The sequence below is a fragment of the Notechis scutatus genome, chromosome 15 (assembly GCF_049901735.1).
Source record: "Notechis scutatus isolate UNSWTSFEM ecotype Mainland chromosome 15, rNotScu1.2, whole genome shotgun sequence".
Classification (NCBI taxonomy): domain Eukaryota; kingdom Metazoa; phylum Chordata; class Lepidosauria; order Squamata; family Elapidae; genus Notechis; species Notechis scutatus.
Genome location: NC_142023.1, coordinates 6,111,912 through 6,129,148, shown reverse-complemented (window position 1 = coordinate 6,129,148; position 17,237 = coordinate 6,111,912). Strand labels below are relative to the sequence as shown.

Genomic DNA, 17,237 nt, shown 5'->3' with positions numbered 1-17,237 from the left:
TATTGTATTGTATTGTATTGCATTGCATTGTAATTGTATTATTGTATTGTATTATTGCATTGCACTGCATTGTAATTGTAATATTGTATTGTATTGTATTATTGTATTGTATTATTGTATTGTATTGCATTGTATTATTGTATTGTATTGTAATTGAATTATTGTATTGTATTATTGCATTGTATTGTATTGTATTATTGTATTGTATTGTAATTGTAATTGTAATTGTATTGTATTATTGTATTGTATTGTAAATGTATTGTATTGTAAATGTATTGTATTGTATTCCGTTCCACTCCACTCCATAGGTAGTGAAGGCATCAGAGAGAGAAAGCAACAATATTTTCACCCTGGTTTTGCTTTGAATCTGTCTTTCTGAACAGTCTGGAATCCAGCCAGGATGGTAGAACTGTGGTTAGCTGTTTGGAAGTTTCCCATGATGTCTTTCATAATGGGTGAGTCAGCTGCCTTATGAGAAACTAAACTGCCTTTGCAGTCTTATTGCCCTCTAGATATCATCTGGAGGTTTGGCGGTACAAATATCCCTTTGTCAAAAGGCAACTGGACTTTGTTTTTCCTGGAAGGCATTTTGCTTCTCATCCCAGGAACTTTTCTAGAGAACTGTCAGAGCTAAAGAAGCTTCTTGGATGGGGAATGAAACATCTTCAAGGAAACACAAAGGAAGTGCAATCAGAACTGAAGAAGCTTCTTGGCTGAGAAGCGAAACTTCTTCAAGGAAAAACAGGAAAAAGTTCATTCAGAACTGAAGAAGCTTCTTGGATGAGAAGTGAAATGTCTTCAAGGAAAAGCAAAGAAAATCCAGTCAGAACTGAAGAAGCTTCTAGGATGAGAAGTGAAACTTCTTCAAGGAAAAAAAGTCCATTCAGAACTGAAGAAGCTTCTTGGATGAGAAGTTTTTTTCCTTGGATGTTTCACTTCTCATCCAAGAAGCCGCTTCTTGCCTCTTGAAAAAGCATCTTTGGCAAAACCATGACTTGGATGACGGAGAATCTCCACCAACATGTAGTTCCAGATAGGCTCATCAGGGACTGGGAAGAAGCCATGAGGTTTACCAGAGGAGAGTTTGCACCGAAATTTTTACACGTTAAACAATAGTTTCGTCCATCCCTTACCGTGCTGGAGTGACTCTTGGATAAAGGTGAGCCGTGTCCTGGACTTTAGATGGGTGGGGAGAAGACGACTGCCGATGGAGTGACTCTTCTAGACTTTGGCGCAACCGAGAAACTTCGTGCTGCAAAGCTTCAATGGCTTCACTGGTGGAGAAATAAAACGAAGAACATAGGAACATCAGATTGACTGTGACAACTGCTACCAGGGAGGGTTGAAGTCATCAAGAGAAAAAGGGAGTTTAATGCTCTTCTCTCCCTCTTCCTGGGCTGGAGGGATGGGGGTAGAATGATAGGTAAAAAAAATCATTTGACTAAGACAGTTGTTTAGAAAAGTAGGGTGTAATCGGTAGAGATAGAGAAAGCTTTGAGGGCGCCGATTGTTTGGTATAGCAACTCTCTCTCTCTCTCTTTTTCCCAGCCAAAGGAGGATTTGCTTTAAGGAGTTGGCAACCAAGGTAATCAGAAATAATAATTATGAATTGATGGAATTTATCCATAAAGTACACTCCCCTAGTTAAGATGTGGGATAGTGAACATTTGCGGGTGTGTAGGAGAAGAGCAGGCAGAGCTGGGGTGGGGGTGGAGTTAAGCACGTCATCAGCTTAGAATCATTGCATTGTCACAAATGGTCCAATTCTAACCCCTCCTGAATTGACCCTCATTTGCCATCAATTTAGTGCTGAACTTTAATTGACTAGATATTTCAATTCTCTGATGCAATCTAATGGGTGGTCCTGATTTGATTCTGAGCCTGAACACGGTGTTTTGAAGTGCAACAATCCTACTTCAACAGCCTCACCAACCTCACCCAAATGGCCTATATTAATATTGTCTTCTCCTGAACTCCTTTTCGGAAGGGGCATACTTACTCTCGTTCCAAGCGTGAATGAAGAAAATTCTTGTGGCGAGCCTGGGCCATGTTGGAAGAAATTGGGGATGAACGGGGGCCATTTCTCCCACGGGGTGGAGGGCTGCCATCCAGACTGGTACCACCCTGGGTCTCCGTTTCTGTCTCAGAGTCAGGGTGAACTGGCAAGCGAGAGAGAGAGAGAGCAAGATATCATGAGTGTTAAGCCTTAAATATATATATACATCAAGGCCTGCTTTTCTTAAGTACACTATGGAGTCCACTCTGGGATGGGTCAATGTTTAAAAAAGAAGATAAAGGTAAAGGTTCCTCTCGCACATCTGTGCTAGTCGTTTCCGGCTCTAGCGGGCAATGCTCATCTGTTACAAAGCCGAAGAGCTAGCGCTTGTCCGAAGACGTCTCCGTGGTCACGTGGCCGGCATGACTAAATGCCAAAGGCGCTCAGAATGCTTTTACCTTCCCACCAAAGGGGGTCCCTATTTTTCTACTTGCATTTTTAACATGCTTTTGAGCTGCTAGGTTGGCAGAAGCTGGGACAAGGAACGGGAGCTCGCTCCGTGATGCGGCGCTAGGGATTCGAACCGTCGACCTTTCTGATCGACAAGCTCAGCATCTTAGCCACCGAGCATCTCAAATTTATCCCTTGTATTTTCTTTCCATTTTATCTCCAAACTCAGCCTACTAAAGGGGAAAATCACAGGAAAATTAAACTTATGGGGGAGCTAGCACGCTACTTTTAACAAAATAACAAAGTTGGAATGGACTTTGGAGGTCATCTAGTCCAACCCCCTGTTCAAGCAGGAGACCCTATACTATTTCAGACAAAGGGCTATCCTGTCTCTTCTTCAAAACCTCCAGTGTTGAGAAGCACCCATAACTTTTGGAGGCAAGCCCTTCCATTTATTAATAGTTCTAACTGTCAAGAAACTTCTCCTTAGTTCTAGGTTGGATCTCTCCTTGATTAGTTTCCATCCGTTGTTTCTTGTTTTTGCCTTCAGGTGCTTTGGAGAATGGCGTGACCCCTTCTTCTTTGTGGCAACTCCTCAAATATTGGAACACTGCTATCATGTCACCCTTTCTTTTCATTAAATTGTTTTCATTAATCACTTCATTAACATGGTCTTTCGCTAGAAGCAAGCATCTTGGTGTTTTGGGATATATTTTTGAACAGTGTTGACCCTAAACCTTAAGATCTCAGCTCCAGTATCTGGGACTTGTGAGTTGTGTTGTATATAGATGACGTCTTGCTAACTGTTCAGAAACACTCTGAGATACTGGACTCCATAACTGAGTCAAAGCTTCCTAAGCAAGGAGGTGAACCTTGGGTAGCTGGACATGATGGAGGTGGTACCTCAACCACATCTGGAATTCAACTCACAGTTCTCATTGTCTTCTGGCTCCATTTCATTCATCCACCTGCAAGGAGAAGCCTTCTGGAGTGGGTTTCTTTTCAATAAGGTACATCTGTTTCTACCAGCTTCAGGCTTCACTTGTCCAGGTGATGTGTCTGGTCCCAGGTGCTTCACCACACCTGGTGCTTTCTTTGAGGATGGTGAGCAGGGAGGCACATCAATTGTAGGTGATGGTCTCTGGATGCTGTAGCACCTAGAACCAAAAAATCCCCCAAATATGTAGGACTAGCTGGATACCTGCGCTTCGCTACAAAACTATGTGGTCGGGCTTAGTTTTTGGGGAGGAAAATAAGGGGGGGGGAATTCTGTCTCTGCCTACCAGCATCCATCGGTATTCATCTGGCTAGCGTCCTGTCAGTGTGTGAGAGAGTGGAGGGCTGTTTGGAAACGGAAGCAGTATTTGCTATGTGAGCAAGGAGGAGACAGCAAGGTGCCTGGGCGTGGCTTAGCTCAACTGTTCTGTACTAAAGCTGTGAAACTGCAACTGAAACTCCTCTGCTTGTGTTTTGCATTTGGAACAGATTTCTTCTCAGGTGGGGAGGGGGAGTAGAACTCCTTAGCAGCAGAGCGTCTTAATAATAATATACGAAATACTAATGCTCTGATGGTCATTTTGAAAAATCCTTTCTTAGTGAGCCCCTAGAAGCCAAGAGGAACATACGTGCCAAATTTCAAGCTTGTAGGCTTTACAGTTCTGGAGGTTTTGTGATGATGCGTGAGTGGTATTTCACACACACACACACACACACTGGTAAAGTGTATTACACTTGTTTTCTATTCAGTTAGATGTGCTTCCTTTCTGAACTCACCTCCACAGAGGGTAGAATTAGCAGTTTGGAGGGAAAGAGAAAAGGGGAATAGAAAAGTGAGTGGAACTGGAAAATAGATGTGAAGAAGGCTGCAGAAGAAAAAGGATGGCTGAAAAAAAAGATATATAAAAGAAAAGGGCGATAGCTAACATGCTGTACCTCATCTTTACCAACTGGTGCTTGGGCATCTGTGCTAGAGGAGACGCCCTGCTGGTTTCTGACCCCACAAAGCCACTGTCTGTCTCTGGAGATACAATGCGCAGATCCTGCAACAAAGGGAAAGGGAGAGACTTATGGAGCTACCAGCAAAATCTAGAACATCTCTTTAGACTACTCTTGAAGGCCACTGGGCTTGATCACAGAGGTATCTCCATCACTTGGATATATCTTCATTCCATGAATGTCGAAGGCCTGAAAAAAGGGCACACCCTTTAGAATAGAGTAGAATAGAGTAGAGTAGAATAGTGTAGAGTAGAGTAGAATAGAATAGAATAGAATAGAATAGAATAGAATAGAATAGAATAGAATAGAATAGAATAGAATAGAATAGAGTAGAGTAGAGTAGAATAGAGTAGAGTAGAGTAGAGTAGAGTAGAGTAGAGTAGAATAGAGTAGAATAGGAATAGAATAGAATAGAATAGAATAGATTAGATTAGATTAGATTAGATTAGAGTAGAGTAGAGTAGAGTAGAGTAGAGTAGAATAGGAATAGAATAGAGTAGAATAGAGTAGAGTAGAGTAGAGTAGAGTAGAGTAGAGTAGAGTAGAGTAGAGTAGAGTAGAATTCTTTATTGGCCAAGTGTGATTGGACACACAAGGAATTTGTCTTTGGTGCATATGCTCTCAGTGTACATAAAAGAAAAGATACATTCATCAAGAAGCATAAGATACAACACTTAGTGATAGTCATAGGTTATCTTCTTCAGGTTATCTTAGTCATAGGTTTTCTTCTTCTATCTTTAGAAAAGCAGAAGAAGCTTCTTGGATGAGGAGCGAAACATCTTCAAAGAAAAACCAGAAAGTCCAGTTGCCTCTTGGAAAAGCATCTTTGGGGCAACCATAACCTGAATGACTGAGGATCTCCATAGACATTCAATGATTCTTTAGGAAAAGTTGTAGCTCCATCCAAAGTGGACTCAACCATGTCCAGTGGACTTACCTGGTGGGGTTTCTTAGTACCTTCAATATCTAAAGGATCCCAGAGATCAGGAGACAAATAATTCTTTCCATCTTGGTCTCCAAGTCCTATTCTGGAGATATTTGAGATTATATTTCCTTCCTTAATCTTCCCGAGTGAACAAGATGGATTACCTGGAATTCTCCCTCCGTGTTTGCCATCACCAACTCAGACTTACCTCACACAACGTTGTGTCCATCTTCCGGGAGGGTGAATGCGGAGCCCCAGATTCCGATGCTACACTTCCCCTTACGCTCGCCATGCTGCTGTGAGGTGAAAACTCCGCCTCCTGCTTCCTTCTCGAGAATATCTTGTGGACCGCAACCATGGGATGGCTGATCTCTGTGGGTTCACCGAGAGCTGCTTCTGCTTGGACGGAAGACACGTGCCTGCTTTGGTGGGTTGGCTGCTGGACCTTTCCAAGCGATCGCTCAGGAGTCTCCTTCTCTTGAAGTCCCCTATCACAAAAAGCAAAGCTGCATTGGTTTGTGAACAAGTCCTTAAATTTAAGGACTGTTGTGGTCCCCTGGCAGCCTGCGGACATGGCAGCAGAGTTGGACAGTGGGGAGGAACATGGGCCAGTCTGGGAGTCTGGGGAGGACTCAGACGAGGGTCCTGCGTCTGATACACATATGGGGCCAGGGCCATCTGGGAGTTATGTGCTGACTGGAGCCTCCAGAATCTGACAGCAGCGAGGCAGAGGAACAGTGGGAGCCTGCTACCAGTGTGCACATGTGCAGAGCTGCCAGAAGGCAAGAACAGTTAAGACAAAAGGGGAGACTCGGGAGTAAGCCATAAGTCATAAAGGAGGAGCAAAGGGACAGGAGCCTTTGCAGGAAGCAACTTTCACTCTGTTCGGATTAAACTTTGAAGCTCTGTGTGGATTTTGTCCTCTGTTTGGCTTTTTACAGTTAATTTGGCACTTTAGTTATTGGCAGCAATTCAAAGGAGAGAAAGGTGGGTGCTTATCTTGAGGGACTGTTTGGGACTCATTACCGGCTGAGAATGAACATAATTCCCAGCCGTTGAAATAAAAAGAGGGTTGTTTGGATTAAGCGTGTGATTAATTATGGTCTCAGGAAGCCTTGGTCAGAACAAGGACATACCAGTGTTTCCCAGAAGCTAATCAAGGTTGCAATCAACAATTTGACATGCAAGTGGAAGACTTACAGAGTTGGAAGGGACCTTGGAGGTCTTCTAGTCCAACCCCCTGTTCAGGCCAGTGCCTGAAGTACCCAGAAAACAACACAACTTCCGAATACGAGCTTATAAAATGCAGACAAATTCTCCTAGAAACTGTCTGTGCGTTGTGAAGCAAAACACCTCCTACTTATGTGGCTCCATGCAACTTAAGACCCAATTCACATAAAGCCTTAGTAAGACCACACCCAGAATCCTGCATCCAGTTTTGGTCACCCCACTATAAAAAAAAGAGGTTGAGACTCTAGAAAGAGGGCAGAGAAGAGCAACCAGGATGATGAGGGGACTGGAGGATAAAACAGACGACGAACGGTTGCAGGAACTGGGCCTGGCTAGTCCAGAGAAAAGAAGGACTGGAGGGGGGACGTGATAGCATCTTCCAGTATTTGAGGGGCTGCCACAAAGAAGAGAGGGGTCAACTTATTTTCCGAAGCACTCGAAAGCAAGACTAAAAGCAATGGATGGAAACTAACCATGGAGAGAAGCAACCTGGAACTTAAGGAGAAACTTTCTAACAGTGAGGACAATCAACCAATGGAAGGTCATATCTCCAGAAGTTGTGGTGCTCTTTTAAGAAGAGACTGGACAGGCACTAGTCTGAAACAATATAGGGTCTCCTGCTCGACTAGAAGACCTCCAAGGTCCCTCCCAGCTCTATTCCGATTAAAACCTTCCTTGACTCTTTCCTTAGACCTCCCTCCTCCCTCAGAATCTCCATCCTTCCTTACCTCCTGTAGAAAACCAGAGTGGGGACGGAGTGTTAAAAGCACAGTGAAATCTTTGTAGCAGCCTCTCTGCGGTGCCAGGTTTTACAAGCTGAAAACTTGAAAAGTGGGGCAACGCAATTGCTTCCAAGCATTCTATATCTCCCAGCCAAGTCCCAGCCATCCAAAAAAAAAAAAAAAAGAGAATATTGCTTCCCAGCTTAAGAGGTTCCCACCTCTTAAGATTCCCCTGCTGAGTTCTGCCTTCCTTCCTGTCAAATTCCTCTCCGTTCTCCCTCCCTTTCTGCATTCTCGTCCTCTACATCCTTTCCTTGCCAGCAGACAGTAAGAAGGACGGGAGGGGGAAGAGAGAGAGAGAGAGAGAGAGGCTTAAAGCGGCTTTGAAGGGGCCTGGGAAAGAAAACAAGAAAGAAAAAGCAAAGGCGTCTTTGTTCCCCAGCTTTAGATGATGCAGCGAAAAAAAGCCAACCCCGTTTCTAATTTTAGTCACATCGCGGAATGCCCAAAACACCAGGGGAAGGGACTTGCTGCTCTAGCAAAAAATAACCCGGCCAAACGAGCTTAGAAAAAAAAAATCAGGCCAGGATTATGGAAGTTTAGAAATAGGGTAACAAAATAAAGAAGATACGTTAAAAGAGAGAAGTAAATATGATGATTAATATGTTGACTATTGTTATGTTAACATTGTACGATTAATATGTGGAACGTTCTATGTTAAATATTGCAGAATTAATATGTAATGAAGGATGTGGTACTTTTGATTATTGTTTAAGAAAGATGTTTGTACCCAGACAACAACACTGTTCAACGGAAGATGGCATGATTATATTAAAAGCTAGCTTGATACCCCATGCTTCGCTCTGAAACTATGCAGCCGGGCTTACAGATTTCTTTCCAGTGGGGAGGGGTAGTAGAACTCTTTAGCATCAGAGCATGTTAATAATAATAATATATGAAATACTCTGATGGTCATTTTGAAGAATCCTTTCTTAGTGAGCTCCTAGAAGCCAAGAGGAACATAACGGGCCAAATTTCAAGTTTGTAGGCTTTATGGTTCTGGAGATTTTGTGATGATGCGTGAGTGGTATTTTGCCTTTATATATAGAGAGAGATTAAAAATATTTATTTATTAAGAAAGAAAGAAAGAAAGAAAGAAAGAAAGAAAGAAAGAAAGAAAGAAAGAAAGAAAGAAAGAAAGAAAGAAAAAGCAGGCCAGGATTCCAATGTGATTTTTTTCAAGATCTTTTTGTCCAGGAATCTAAGCTCTGATTTTGATTATTTTCAGAAGATTAGATCCCTCTGTCCGAGGAGGGTTCATTAATCTATTTTTTCCCCTTTTCACTTTATCTGCCACACATGCTAAAATATGCATTTTCTGCTCTTTCCTCCCTGAATGTCTGTCTGATTCTTCCGTTCGTCCATGGTTTTGCATGCGTAGTTTAAACTGGGAACTGGGAAGAAAGGTGGCAGGAATTGGGCACGTCTTGTTGAATGAAAAGAAGGACTAGAGTTGACATCACAGGGGCTGCTACAAAGAAGAGGGGTGAAAAGAAAAACTAGCGTTGACATAATAGCAGATTTTCAATATTTGAGGGCCTGCCCCAAAGAAGAGGAGGTCAAGCTATTCCCCAAAGCACCAGAGGGCAGGACAAGAAGCAACGGATGGAAACTAATCAAGGAGAGAAGCAACCTAGAACTAAGGAGAAATTTCCTGACAAGTTAGAACAATTAATCAGTGGAATGACTTGTCTCCCAGAAGTTGCGGGTGCTCCATCACTGGAGGCTTTTAAGAAAAGACTGGACAGCCACCTGTCTGAAATGGTATAGGAACTCCTGATTGATCAGGGTTGGACTAGAAGACCTCCAAGGCCCCTTCCAATTCTGCTATTCTGTTCCTTAGGAAATTCAGAGCGGTAGGGAATCCAGAAGAGAAGGTTGGAGGTGGCGATCTTAGATCTTCCAAGAATGTGAAGTAGCTCAGGTTGTTTTCACACGGACTTACTTGGAGGCAGGAGGGATTTTATTAGATGCAGATGGCTTCTGCAAGGAGCCACCCTTGGTCCCAGCAGCTGTGGTGGCTTCAGTGCCCAGTTCTTCTGCATTGTGTTTGTGACTCAAGACCTCTGGCAAAGATCTGAAGCTGCTGCACCTTGGAATGAGAAGCAGGAAACTGAGCTGGGACAGAAAAACCTAACATTTCTAGCTGAACCAGTATTTTTCCTCCTCCCGATGATCAGCTGTTCCGACAATCAGCTGTTCCGACGATCAGCTGTTCAGATGATAAGCTGTGTTGGGATCCCCCTTGCTTTCTTACTGCTTTGCCCAGGAAGCTTTCCTGAGGGTCAGGAGAAAAAAACAGAGCGCGCAGGGGGTGGGTGGGTGGGTGTGCTGCAGCAAAAAAGAGCCATGCCCACCCAGTCACATGGCCACACCCATGTAGCCACACCCACCTAGCCATGCCCACAGAACCAGTAATAAAAATATTTTCATCCCACCCCTGTTGGGCTTCCTTTTTTTTAATGGGTGGACATGAACATGAAAGACACAGCCTTACTGCTCCAGAAGATAATCCATGTCCTCCTTCTCTTGAGTCTTGCATGGTTGGGGCAGCTCCAGGAAATCTTCTTCACCAGCCCCGTCACTGATGGAACTCAAGTCCCCCTCCAGCTGAACTTGAGTGATGTTCTTCTTGGGGGCGGAGGCCTGAGGAACGGATGGAAAAAAACCCAAGTGAATTGAAATAGAACCACTTTGCAATGTTGCCCCAAATCTTCTAATTAATCATGATTTCACCTCAGGATATGGCATGCAGACAGCTGGGACTGGAGCATGAAGAGAAGGTGTTGGGGTTCCCATTTGCTCCTCAGAAAGCTGGATTGGGAAGCTGAGATGTGACGGGATGCTTCGTGGAGAAATCTCTACTCCAACTTGTTGGTTCCACGCAGACTGCTCGATTCTCTCTTTCATGCCCTCCAAACACAGCCCCAGATGGAAGATGCTGCCTTCCACTCCTCTGAGAAACATTAAGCCACAATCCCCAAATCTTTTATTTGTTGAGGTGGATGTAAATTCCTGTTAACCTCTCTCTTGATACTTTTAATAGCACCCGGCATAAAAGTCATTAAAAAAAGGTAAAGGGTTCCTCTATCCAGCCACATCCATCTCTAGGGTGCAGTGCTTATCTCCAACAATAAATATGCCTGAAATTGCAGATTTCCTCCTATAGAGATATTTGGTGGTTGACATGGTAAGTAAAGGGGAGAAGTGTTGGAATTCATTGTTGGAATGTATTTTTATGTAACAACTACAGTAATATTTAGCCAGTAGATGGCAATGTTGTCATGTTTCGATCTATGGTATAAGTCCAGTAGAGTTTCCTGTTTCAGCTATGCAGTTGAGCAGTAAAGCACATGGTGACTGTACTCTTTGTTTGCTCTGTGTGCTGCTTTACATAAAACAGAATTTCTAACAAGAAGCGTCTGTAATGCTCAAAAAGTGAATGTAATCGGTTATCTTTGGCAAATCTGCAATTCAAGGGAGGAGACAATCCGTCCTGAGTAAGATTCGTGCAGTCTCTAAGAGTTGCCACCAACTTAAAAATAAAGGCAAAGGTTTCCCTTGTCCAGCCATGTCTGACTCTAGGGCATGTTTCTCATCTTGCCAATTGAAATCAGCACTGTTTGAAGATGCTTCCATGGTCATATGGCTGGCATTATTATATACCAAAGTGCATAGAATGCAGTTACCTTCCACCAAAGTGGTACCTACTATATTTATCTACTTGCATTTGCATGCTTTCGAGCTGCTAAGTTGGCAGGAATTGAGTTAAGTAGTGTAAGCTCACCCTGTCGCGTGACACTCGGGACTCAAACCAGTCCAGCTGACAAACCTTAGCATTTTTGGACCTCTTTTTTTAATCTGGGTGGTGTATGTCTACGTACCGGTTGGGATCAAATTCTCCTAGGGTCTCCATAGCTCCGTTCTGATTCAACTGCTGGTACTGATTTCGAGCCTGCACATAAGCTTGCTCCAGTGCTTCCTGAGCTTCCTTCAGTCTTGCAACCCCCTACCGAGACAGGAAAATTGAAAGAGGAATAAGGAGAGGAAAACCTCAACTTACCCCAGTTCTTTTAGCGGCCATTCAAAGTTACAATGGCACTGAACCAAAATGACTTAGGACATGACTTTGTCCCATTTACGATATTTCTTGCTACAGTTGTTAAGTAAGTCACCTGGTTGTTATAATTATCAGTCGGTGGCCAAGCGCCTGGATTTTGTTCACAGGGATGCTGCAACCGTCATTAAGTGTGAATAACGGTCACAAGTCCCTTTTTTCCCACTGCCGTTGTAACGTCAAACAGTCACTAACTGAACTGTTGTAAGTCAAGGACTGCCTAGGGCCATGAGGCACGTAGAGCCATTTGGGCTGGCGCAAGCCTCAGCCAAACTTACCTGCCCTGCGCATGTGCGTGCTTCCCAGCTGGTTTCGGCCTCCAGAGGCTCGAGGGAAGCCTCTGTAGCCTTTGGAGGCTGAAAAACGGGCACTTAAATACCGGAAGTGATGAAACGGACCCATTTTTCGGCCTCCAATGGCGGCAGAGGCTTCCCTTGAGCCTCCGGGAGGCCGAAAAAGGCCTCAAATGGGCTGAAATTCAGCTGGGAGGCGTGCGCGTGCGCCATGCAGGTAAGAGGGTGGTGTGGTGTGGGGGGATCGTGCACCTTGCCTTCTGGGTGGTGGCATATGAGTGTGTGAGCACGACCGTGAGCCCCGTTTTTGGCACAGGTGTCACTTAAGAGGGAGGAGAGGAAAAAAAATGGCGTTACCTTCAGCTGGTCCGTGGCCTCCAGCCTGTCAGTTTGAATTAAATCCTCCAAGAATTCCATCTGGGAAACAAAATGAGGAATGGATTCAACATATTGCATTAATCAGACTGGTAGGATGGTTGTCTTCCTATCTCAGTTCCAAGAAGTGGGAAAAGATTAAACAAAGATTAAACAAAGGGCAAAGAACGAGTGTGCCCAAGTCTTAAAACAATTGCAACCCAGAATCAATTTACTTAATGCCGAAACATACTCAACATACATGCAGAATGCTTTTCAAATTGGAAAACATGCTCACAAATCCCTCTTTATTTTCCAGTTGCCAATCAGAAGCAAGAAACTGTGAGGTCCTTGGCATTCTCTGAGCTTGGTTGTTTTCTTGTAGAAGTTTCATGACCCTACTAGGTAACATCATCAGTGCTAGAAGGGAGTGGGGTGTGCAAGGAGGAGGAGGAAGACTGTGGGGTCCTTGGTGCTCTCTGAGCTTGGTTGTTTTCTTGCGGACGTTTCAATACCCAGCTAGGTAACATCATCAGAGCTGGAAGAATTGAAAAGCAACCCCTAATTCCCTTCTAGCATTGATGATGTTACCTAGTTGGGTCATGAACGTCTGCAAGAAAAAGAACTGAGCTCAGAGAGCATCAAAGGACCCCACAGTTCAATCCTGGGCTACAAATTTTGTCCTTTATTGGATATTAAAACAACAACAGCAACTTGCCTGGGTCTGAAATTTACTTGCTTGGGCAGTTAACAATCGTGTGAGATGATCCCCCAAGAAAGGTGTTTTGCTGGAGAGGGGACAATCTGTTTCGGAAGAAGCGATGCCCATGGAATAGCTCAAGGACGAGGGTTGTGCCGGCTGCCTAGGAAACCCTGCAACACAAAAAATATATAAATTCTGCTTGAAGTTCAGCTCAATTCAGGGAGCATAATACTTTCACGGTGTGAACATTGATTTATTGGCAACAATAGAGGAATGTGAGGTCCTGGGTGCTCTCTGAGCTTCGTGGCTTTTTTGCAGGACGTTTCATGACCGAACTAGGTAACATGATCAGTGCTAGAAGGGAGTGGAGTTTGTGGAGGAGAGGGGAAGGGGGAAAGAAGAGGAAGAGAAGGAGGAAGAGGACTGTAGGGTCCTTGGTGCTCTCTGAGCTTAGTGGTTTTCTTGTAGATGTTTCATGATCCATCTAGGTAACATCATCAGTGTTAGAAGGGAGAGGGCTTTGTGGAGGAGAAGAAAAGGGGGAAAGAAGAGGAGGAGGCGGTGAAGGAGGAAGAGGAGGAGGAGTGTAGAGTCCTTGGTGCTCTCTGTGATTCTCTTGCAGACATTTCATGATCTAACTAGGTAACATTACCAGTGCTAGAAGGAAGTGGGATTTTTGGAGGAGAGATGGGGAGAAAGAGGAGGAGGAAGAAGAGATGATGATAAGGGGTCTTTACTGCTCTCTGAGCTTGGTGGTTTTCTTCCAGACGTTTCATGACCCAACTAGGTAACATCATCAGTGCTAGAATGGAGTGGGTTTTCCACCCTATTTATATACTACTATACTTCTTGGTGGTTATAGAGAGAAATGGCTTGCTCTCAAGGGAGTTTTTTCAGTTTGCCAGTCTAGCCTTCAGCCCTGGGAATTCTCAGTCATCCCATCCACAGGTATGACTGGCATTGAGCATTGGAGAACCAGCCAATGAATGACTTGCTCAGTTTACAGCAATGACGCTGTTTCTTCCCAGGATCAAGGAAGACAAGATGCAAATGTCTTCAACTTACCTTCACCATAACCGCTCGTGGATGCTTGGCTGGACCGCTTTGTGATCTCAGCAGACCTGATTTGAGGGATGCTGAACGTTACCACTTTGGATGCCTCCGATATTCTCCCCATTTCAGCGGCCTGGTTGGGCTTGGGAGGGTCGCTGTACAAGCGTACCTGAAAGGCAGAAAGAAAAGGAAAAAATAGAAGAAACCTTGTATTTCATCGTGATCTTCAAAAAAGTGTAATTGAAACACAAGTTAAAAGAGCAGAGAGAAGGCCCATATTTTTTTAACCCCCAAAAGTGAATAGACTTGGAAGCCAATCCAGCAGAATCATCATGAGCCTGGAATAACAGAGTTGGAAGGGACCTTGGAGGTCTTCTAGTCCAACCCCCCCACCCCCTGCTCAACAGGATCCATCACTGGAAGTTTTTAAGAAGAGACTGGACAGCCACTTGTCTGAAATGGGATAGGAAGGGGGGATGGACGAGAAAACCTCCAAGGTCCCTCCCCAGCTCTATTCCGATTCTGAGAGCCTAGACCATTCCAGACAAATGGTTGTCCAATCTTTTCCTAAGAACCTCCAGTGTTGGAAAACCCACATTCTGGAGGCAAGTTGTTCCACTGATTAATTGTTCTCACAGTCAGGAAATTTTTCCTAAATTTCAGGTTGATTCTCTCCTTGGTCAGTTTCCATCCGTTGCTTCTTCTCTCGCATTCAGGTGCTCTGGAGAATAGGTCGACTGGAAAACATCTTGACTATTCTTAACCAGATTTAACCCAATCCATCTGCATAGTGGTTGTTGGCTACAACCTTTACCTGCTTTCTCAGGTCCCCAACTGTCATTGTCCTCTGAATCGCACGAGTGGAGGTGAATTCTAAGGCGTCTCCCCTGCTTATGTTCTACCAGCTAGAACTGGATTTCTGAAGCTGACCCACATCTTCAGTTGCCACAGCCTGCCCCTCCTTCAAATCTCCTAGAGATGTCTCCATAAACTAAGCATTGTGACTGCATGAGAGCATCATGGGATAGGGACACAAGGCCTCCCCCCCCCCCAACAAACAGGGAACCCCGAGTGGAGATTTTTCAGCAAAGGATGGGGAAAGGAGGACAAGAATTTGTAAAACGATGACAGGTTGGCTCCAAAGAGAACGCTTCTCTCTCTCTTTTTTTTTAAAGGGAAAAAAGAAATCAGTTATAAAAAAGTAACTCAAAGATATTAACATTAACATAGATTAACAGAGTTGGAAGGGACCTTGTAGGTCATCTAGTCCAACCCCCTGCCCAAGGAGGAGAGCCAAGACCAGCATGTATGGCCACAACGGAGCTCAAAATTGATGTTGCCAAGTGAAAAAAAAATTTTTTTTCTCAAAGTCTCATCATCTTTTTGGTAATGTGACCAAAACTGGTTGCAGGATTCCAGTTGTGGGTCTTACTGGGGTTTTATAAAGCAGTACTAATACTTGATTCTACGCCTCTGTGGGGCATACAGGAAGGAGAAAAGATCTGTCACAATTTGGAGACACAGGAAACTGACGAGTAGAGAACAGCCAGTTGCAAATGCAATGTTTTTTTGGGGGGCATGTTCTCAATTCCCCCTCCTCTTTGCAACTTCCTGTTCAAGGAGAAACTGGCCGAGTCATCTTAATAAAGAAACCCCAGTGCTTCCTTCTTCCCTTGAAAAGTACTATTCTCTTTTCTTCTTTTCAACAGCCCTAAAGACTTCCTCAAGACATTCTTCACAGAATTGTAGAGCCGAAGCCAGCCAGATCCGATGGTATTTGCAGAGGGTTTCGAATAAGCAAGGATTTCCGACTCATAATTATTTTCGAAAAGCAACAACGATGGATTCCAGCCTAATCTGAATTCTACTTTTGAAATGAAGCAAAGCTGGGATTTTTAAAAAAGAAATGAATCAGGAGTAGCATATTCTTCTGATGTTTTGGAGAACTTTGGATGAGAGAGAGAGTGCAAATTAATTCGAGATAATCTAATGAAGTTTGCAGCCTAATGACGCTTACAGGATCTTTGTGGAAACAAACTGGGTTGCAGATCCTGAGATCCGAAACTCAGTTGAGAGATAAATTCAGAATTTTGCAGCTCACCCTGAAATAAAAACCCAGAACTGGGGTATAAAACCAGAATTCATGGCTTTAGAACTTGAGGGGAAAAAACCAGATTTCAACTCATCCCCAGACGCTATGATACTGATAGATCCAGGACACAATAATTATTGGTCAAAGGTGAATGGAAAGGTACTAAACTTTAACTCTGACCATCCATTTTCTGATACATTTTTACCAAAACAGAGCCATGTTGAAACAGCATGTTGAAAAGTAAAGTCTTACACTTAGGCAAAAACAACTAAAAGGACACATATAGACTGGGTGAATCCAGGTTTAATAGTTGTAATTGTGAGAGGGATCTTTGGAGTCTTAGTGGACAACCAGTTAAATATGAGCCAGCAGTGTGCAGTGGCAGCCAAAAAAGCCAATGCTATTGTCAGCTAGTGCTCCATTCAAAATCCAAGAAAGAAATACTTAGACTCCGTTAATCAGAGAAAAGATATCCTTTACTGGAAATCAAGTGGTAGCAACAAAAGAATTCTGAATCTGAGAAAATGGCGCATAAATCACATATACAAAGTAATGGCAATGTTCCCACCCCCAATAGTTCAAATGGTTCTTCCAATTAAAAGTTGTGAATATCATCATGTGGACATCTCCAGGTGGTGATGAAGCTTTTGTCCGTTGACCTTGACATAGTTTGATAAAGGGTTGCAGCTGCGCATAGCATAGAATAGAAACCTAAGGATAGAATAGAAACCTAAGCAAGAATGTACTCCCCCAGCTTATACAGTTCTGGTTTGTAACACCTCCAGCTCACTTCCCATAATTTTCCCCCTCCTCCCCCGTTACTTATGACAGCCGAAAGATGCAAAGCAAAGGAGAAAATCTTGAAGGCTGACAGCTATCCTAAGTTGCATCAACAGAGGGATACAATCGAGATCAAGTGAGGTACTAAGACCACTCTATAAATCCTTAGTAAGACCACACCTAGAGTACTGCATCCAGTTTTGGTCACCACACTATAAAAAAGATGTTGAGACTCTGGAAAGAGGGCAGAGAAGAGCAACTAGGATGATTAGGGGACTGGAAGATAAAACATACGATAAACGGTTGCAAGAATGGGTCTGGTTAGTCTAGGGAAGAGAAGGACCGGGGGAGACAGGATAGCAGTCTTCCAATATTTGAGGGGCTGCCCCAGAGAAGAGGAAGGGGGTCAAGCTATTTTCCAAGGCCCCCGAAGGCCAGACAAGGAATAATGGATGGAAAGTGACCAA

At 43.8% G+C, this 17,237-nt stretch overlaps 2 protein-coding genes across 6 annotated transcripts in view; both read right to left on the bottom strand.

Moving 5' to 3' along the window:
- Positions 1-17,237, bottom strand: part of WHRN (whirlin) — a 142,290-nt gene that overhangs the window by 40,375 nt on the left and 84,678 nt on the right. The gene's annotated exons all lie outside the window — the stretch shown is intronic.
- AKNA (AT-hook transcription factor) overlaps positions 1-17,237 on the bottom strand; it is a 41,913-nt gene that overhangs the window by 8,058 nt on the left and 16,618 nt on the right. For all 5 annotated transcript variants that reach the window (XM_087943971.1, XM_087943973.1, XM_087943972.1 and 2 more), the window contains 12 exons: positions 13,911-14,067; positions 12,861-13,015; positions 12,146-12,205; positions 11,263-11,387; positions 10,115-10,334; positions 9,876-10,024; positions 9,324-9,470; positions 5,575-5,854; positions 4,379-4,485; positions 3,377-3,603; positions 2,000-2,159; positions 1,134-1,274 (listed from right to left, as the gene is read on the bottom strand). In XM_087943971.1, the coding sequence (XP_087800097.1) occupies positions 1,134-1,274; positions 2,000-2,159; positions 3,377-3,603; positions 4,379-4,485; positions 5,575-5,854; positions 9,324-9,470; positions 9,876-10,024; positions 10,115-10,334; positions 11,263-11,387; positions 12,146-12,205; positions 12,861-13,015; positions 13,911-14,067 (1,928 nt within the window). The remainder of the gene's footprint in view (positions 1-1,133; positions 1,275-1,999; positions 2,160-3,376; positions 3,604-4,378; positions 4,486-5,574; positions 5,855-9,323; positions 9,471-9,875; positions 10,025-10,114; positions 10,335-11,262; positions 11,388-12,145; positions 12,206-12,860; positions 13,016-13,910; positions 14,068-17,237) is intronic.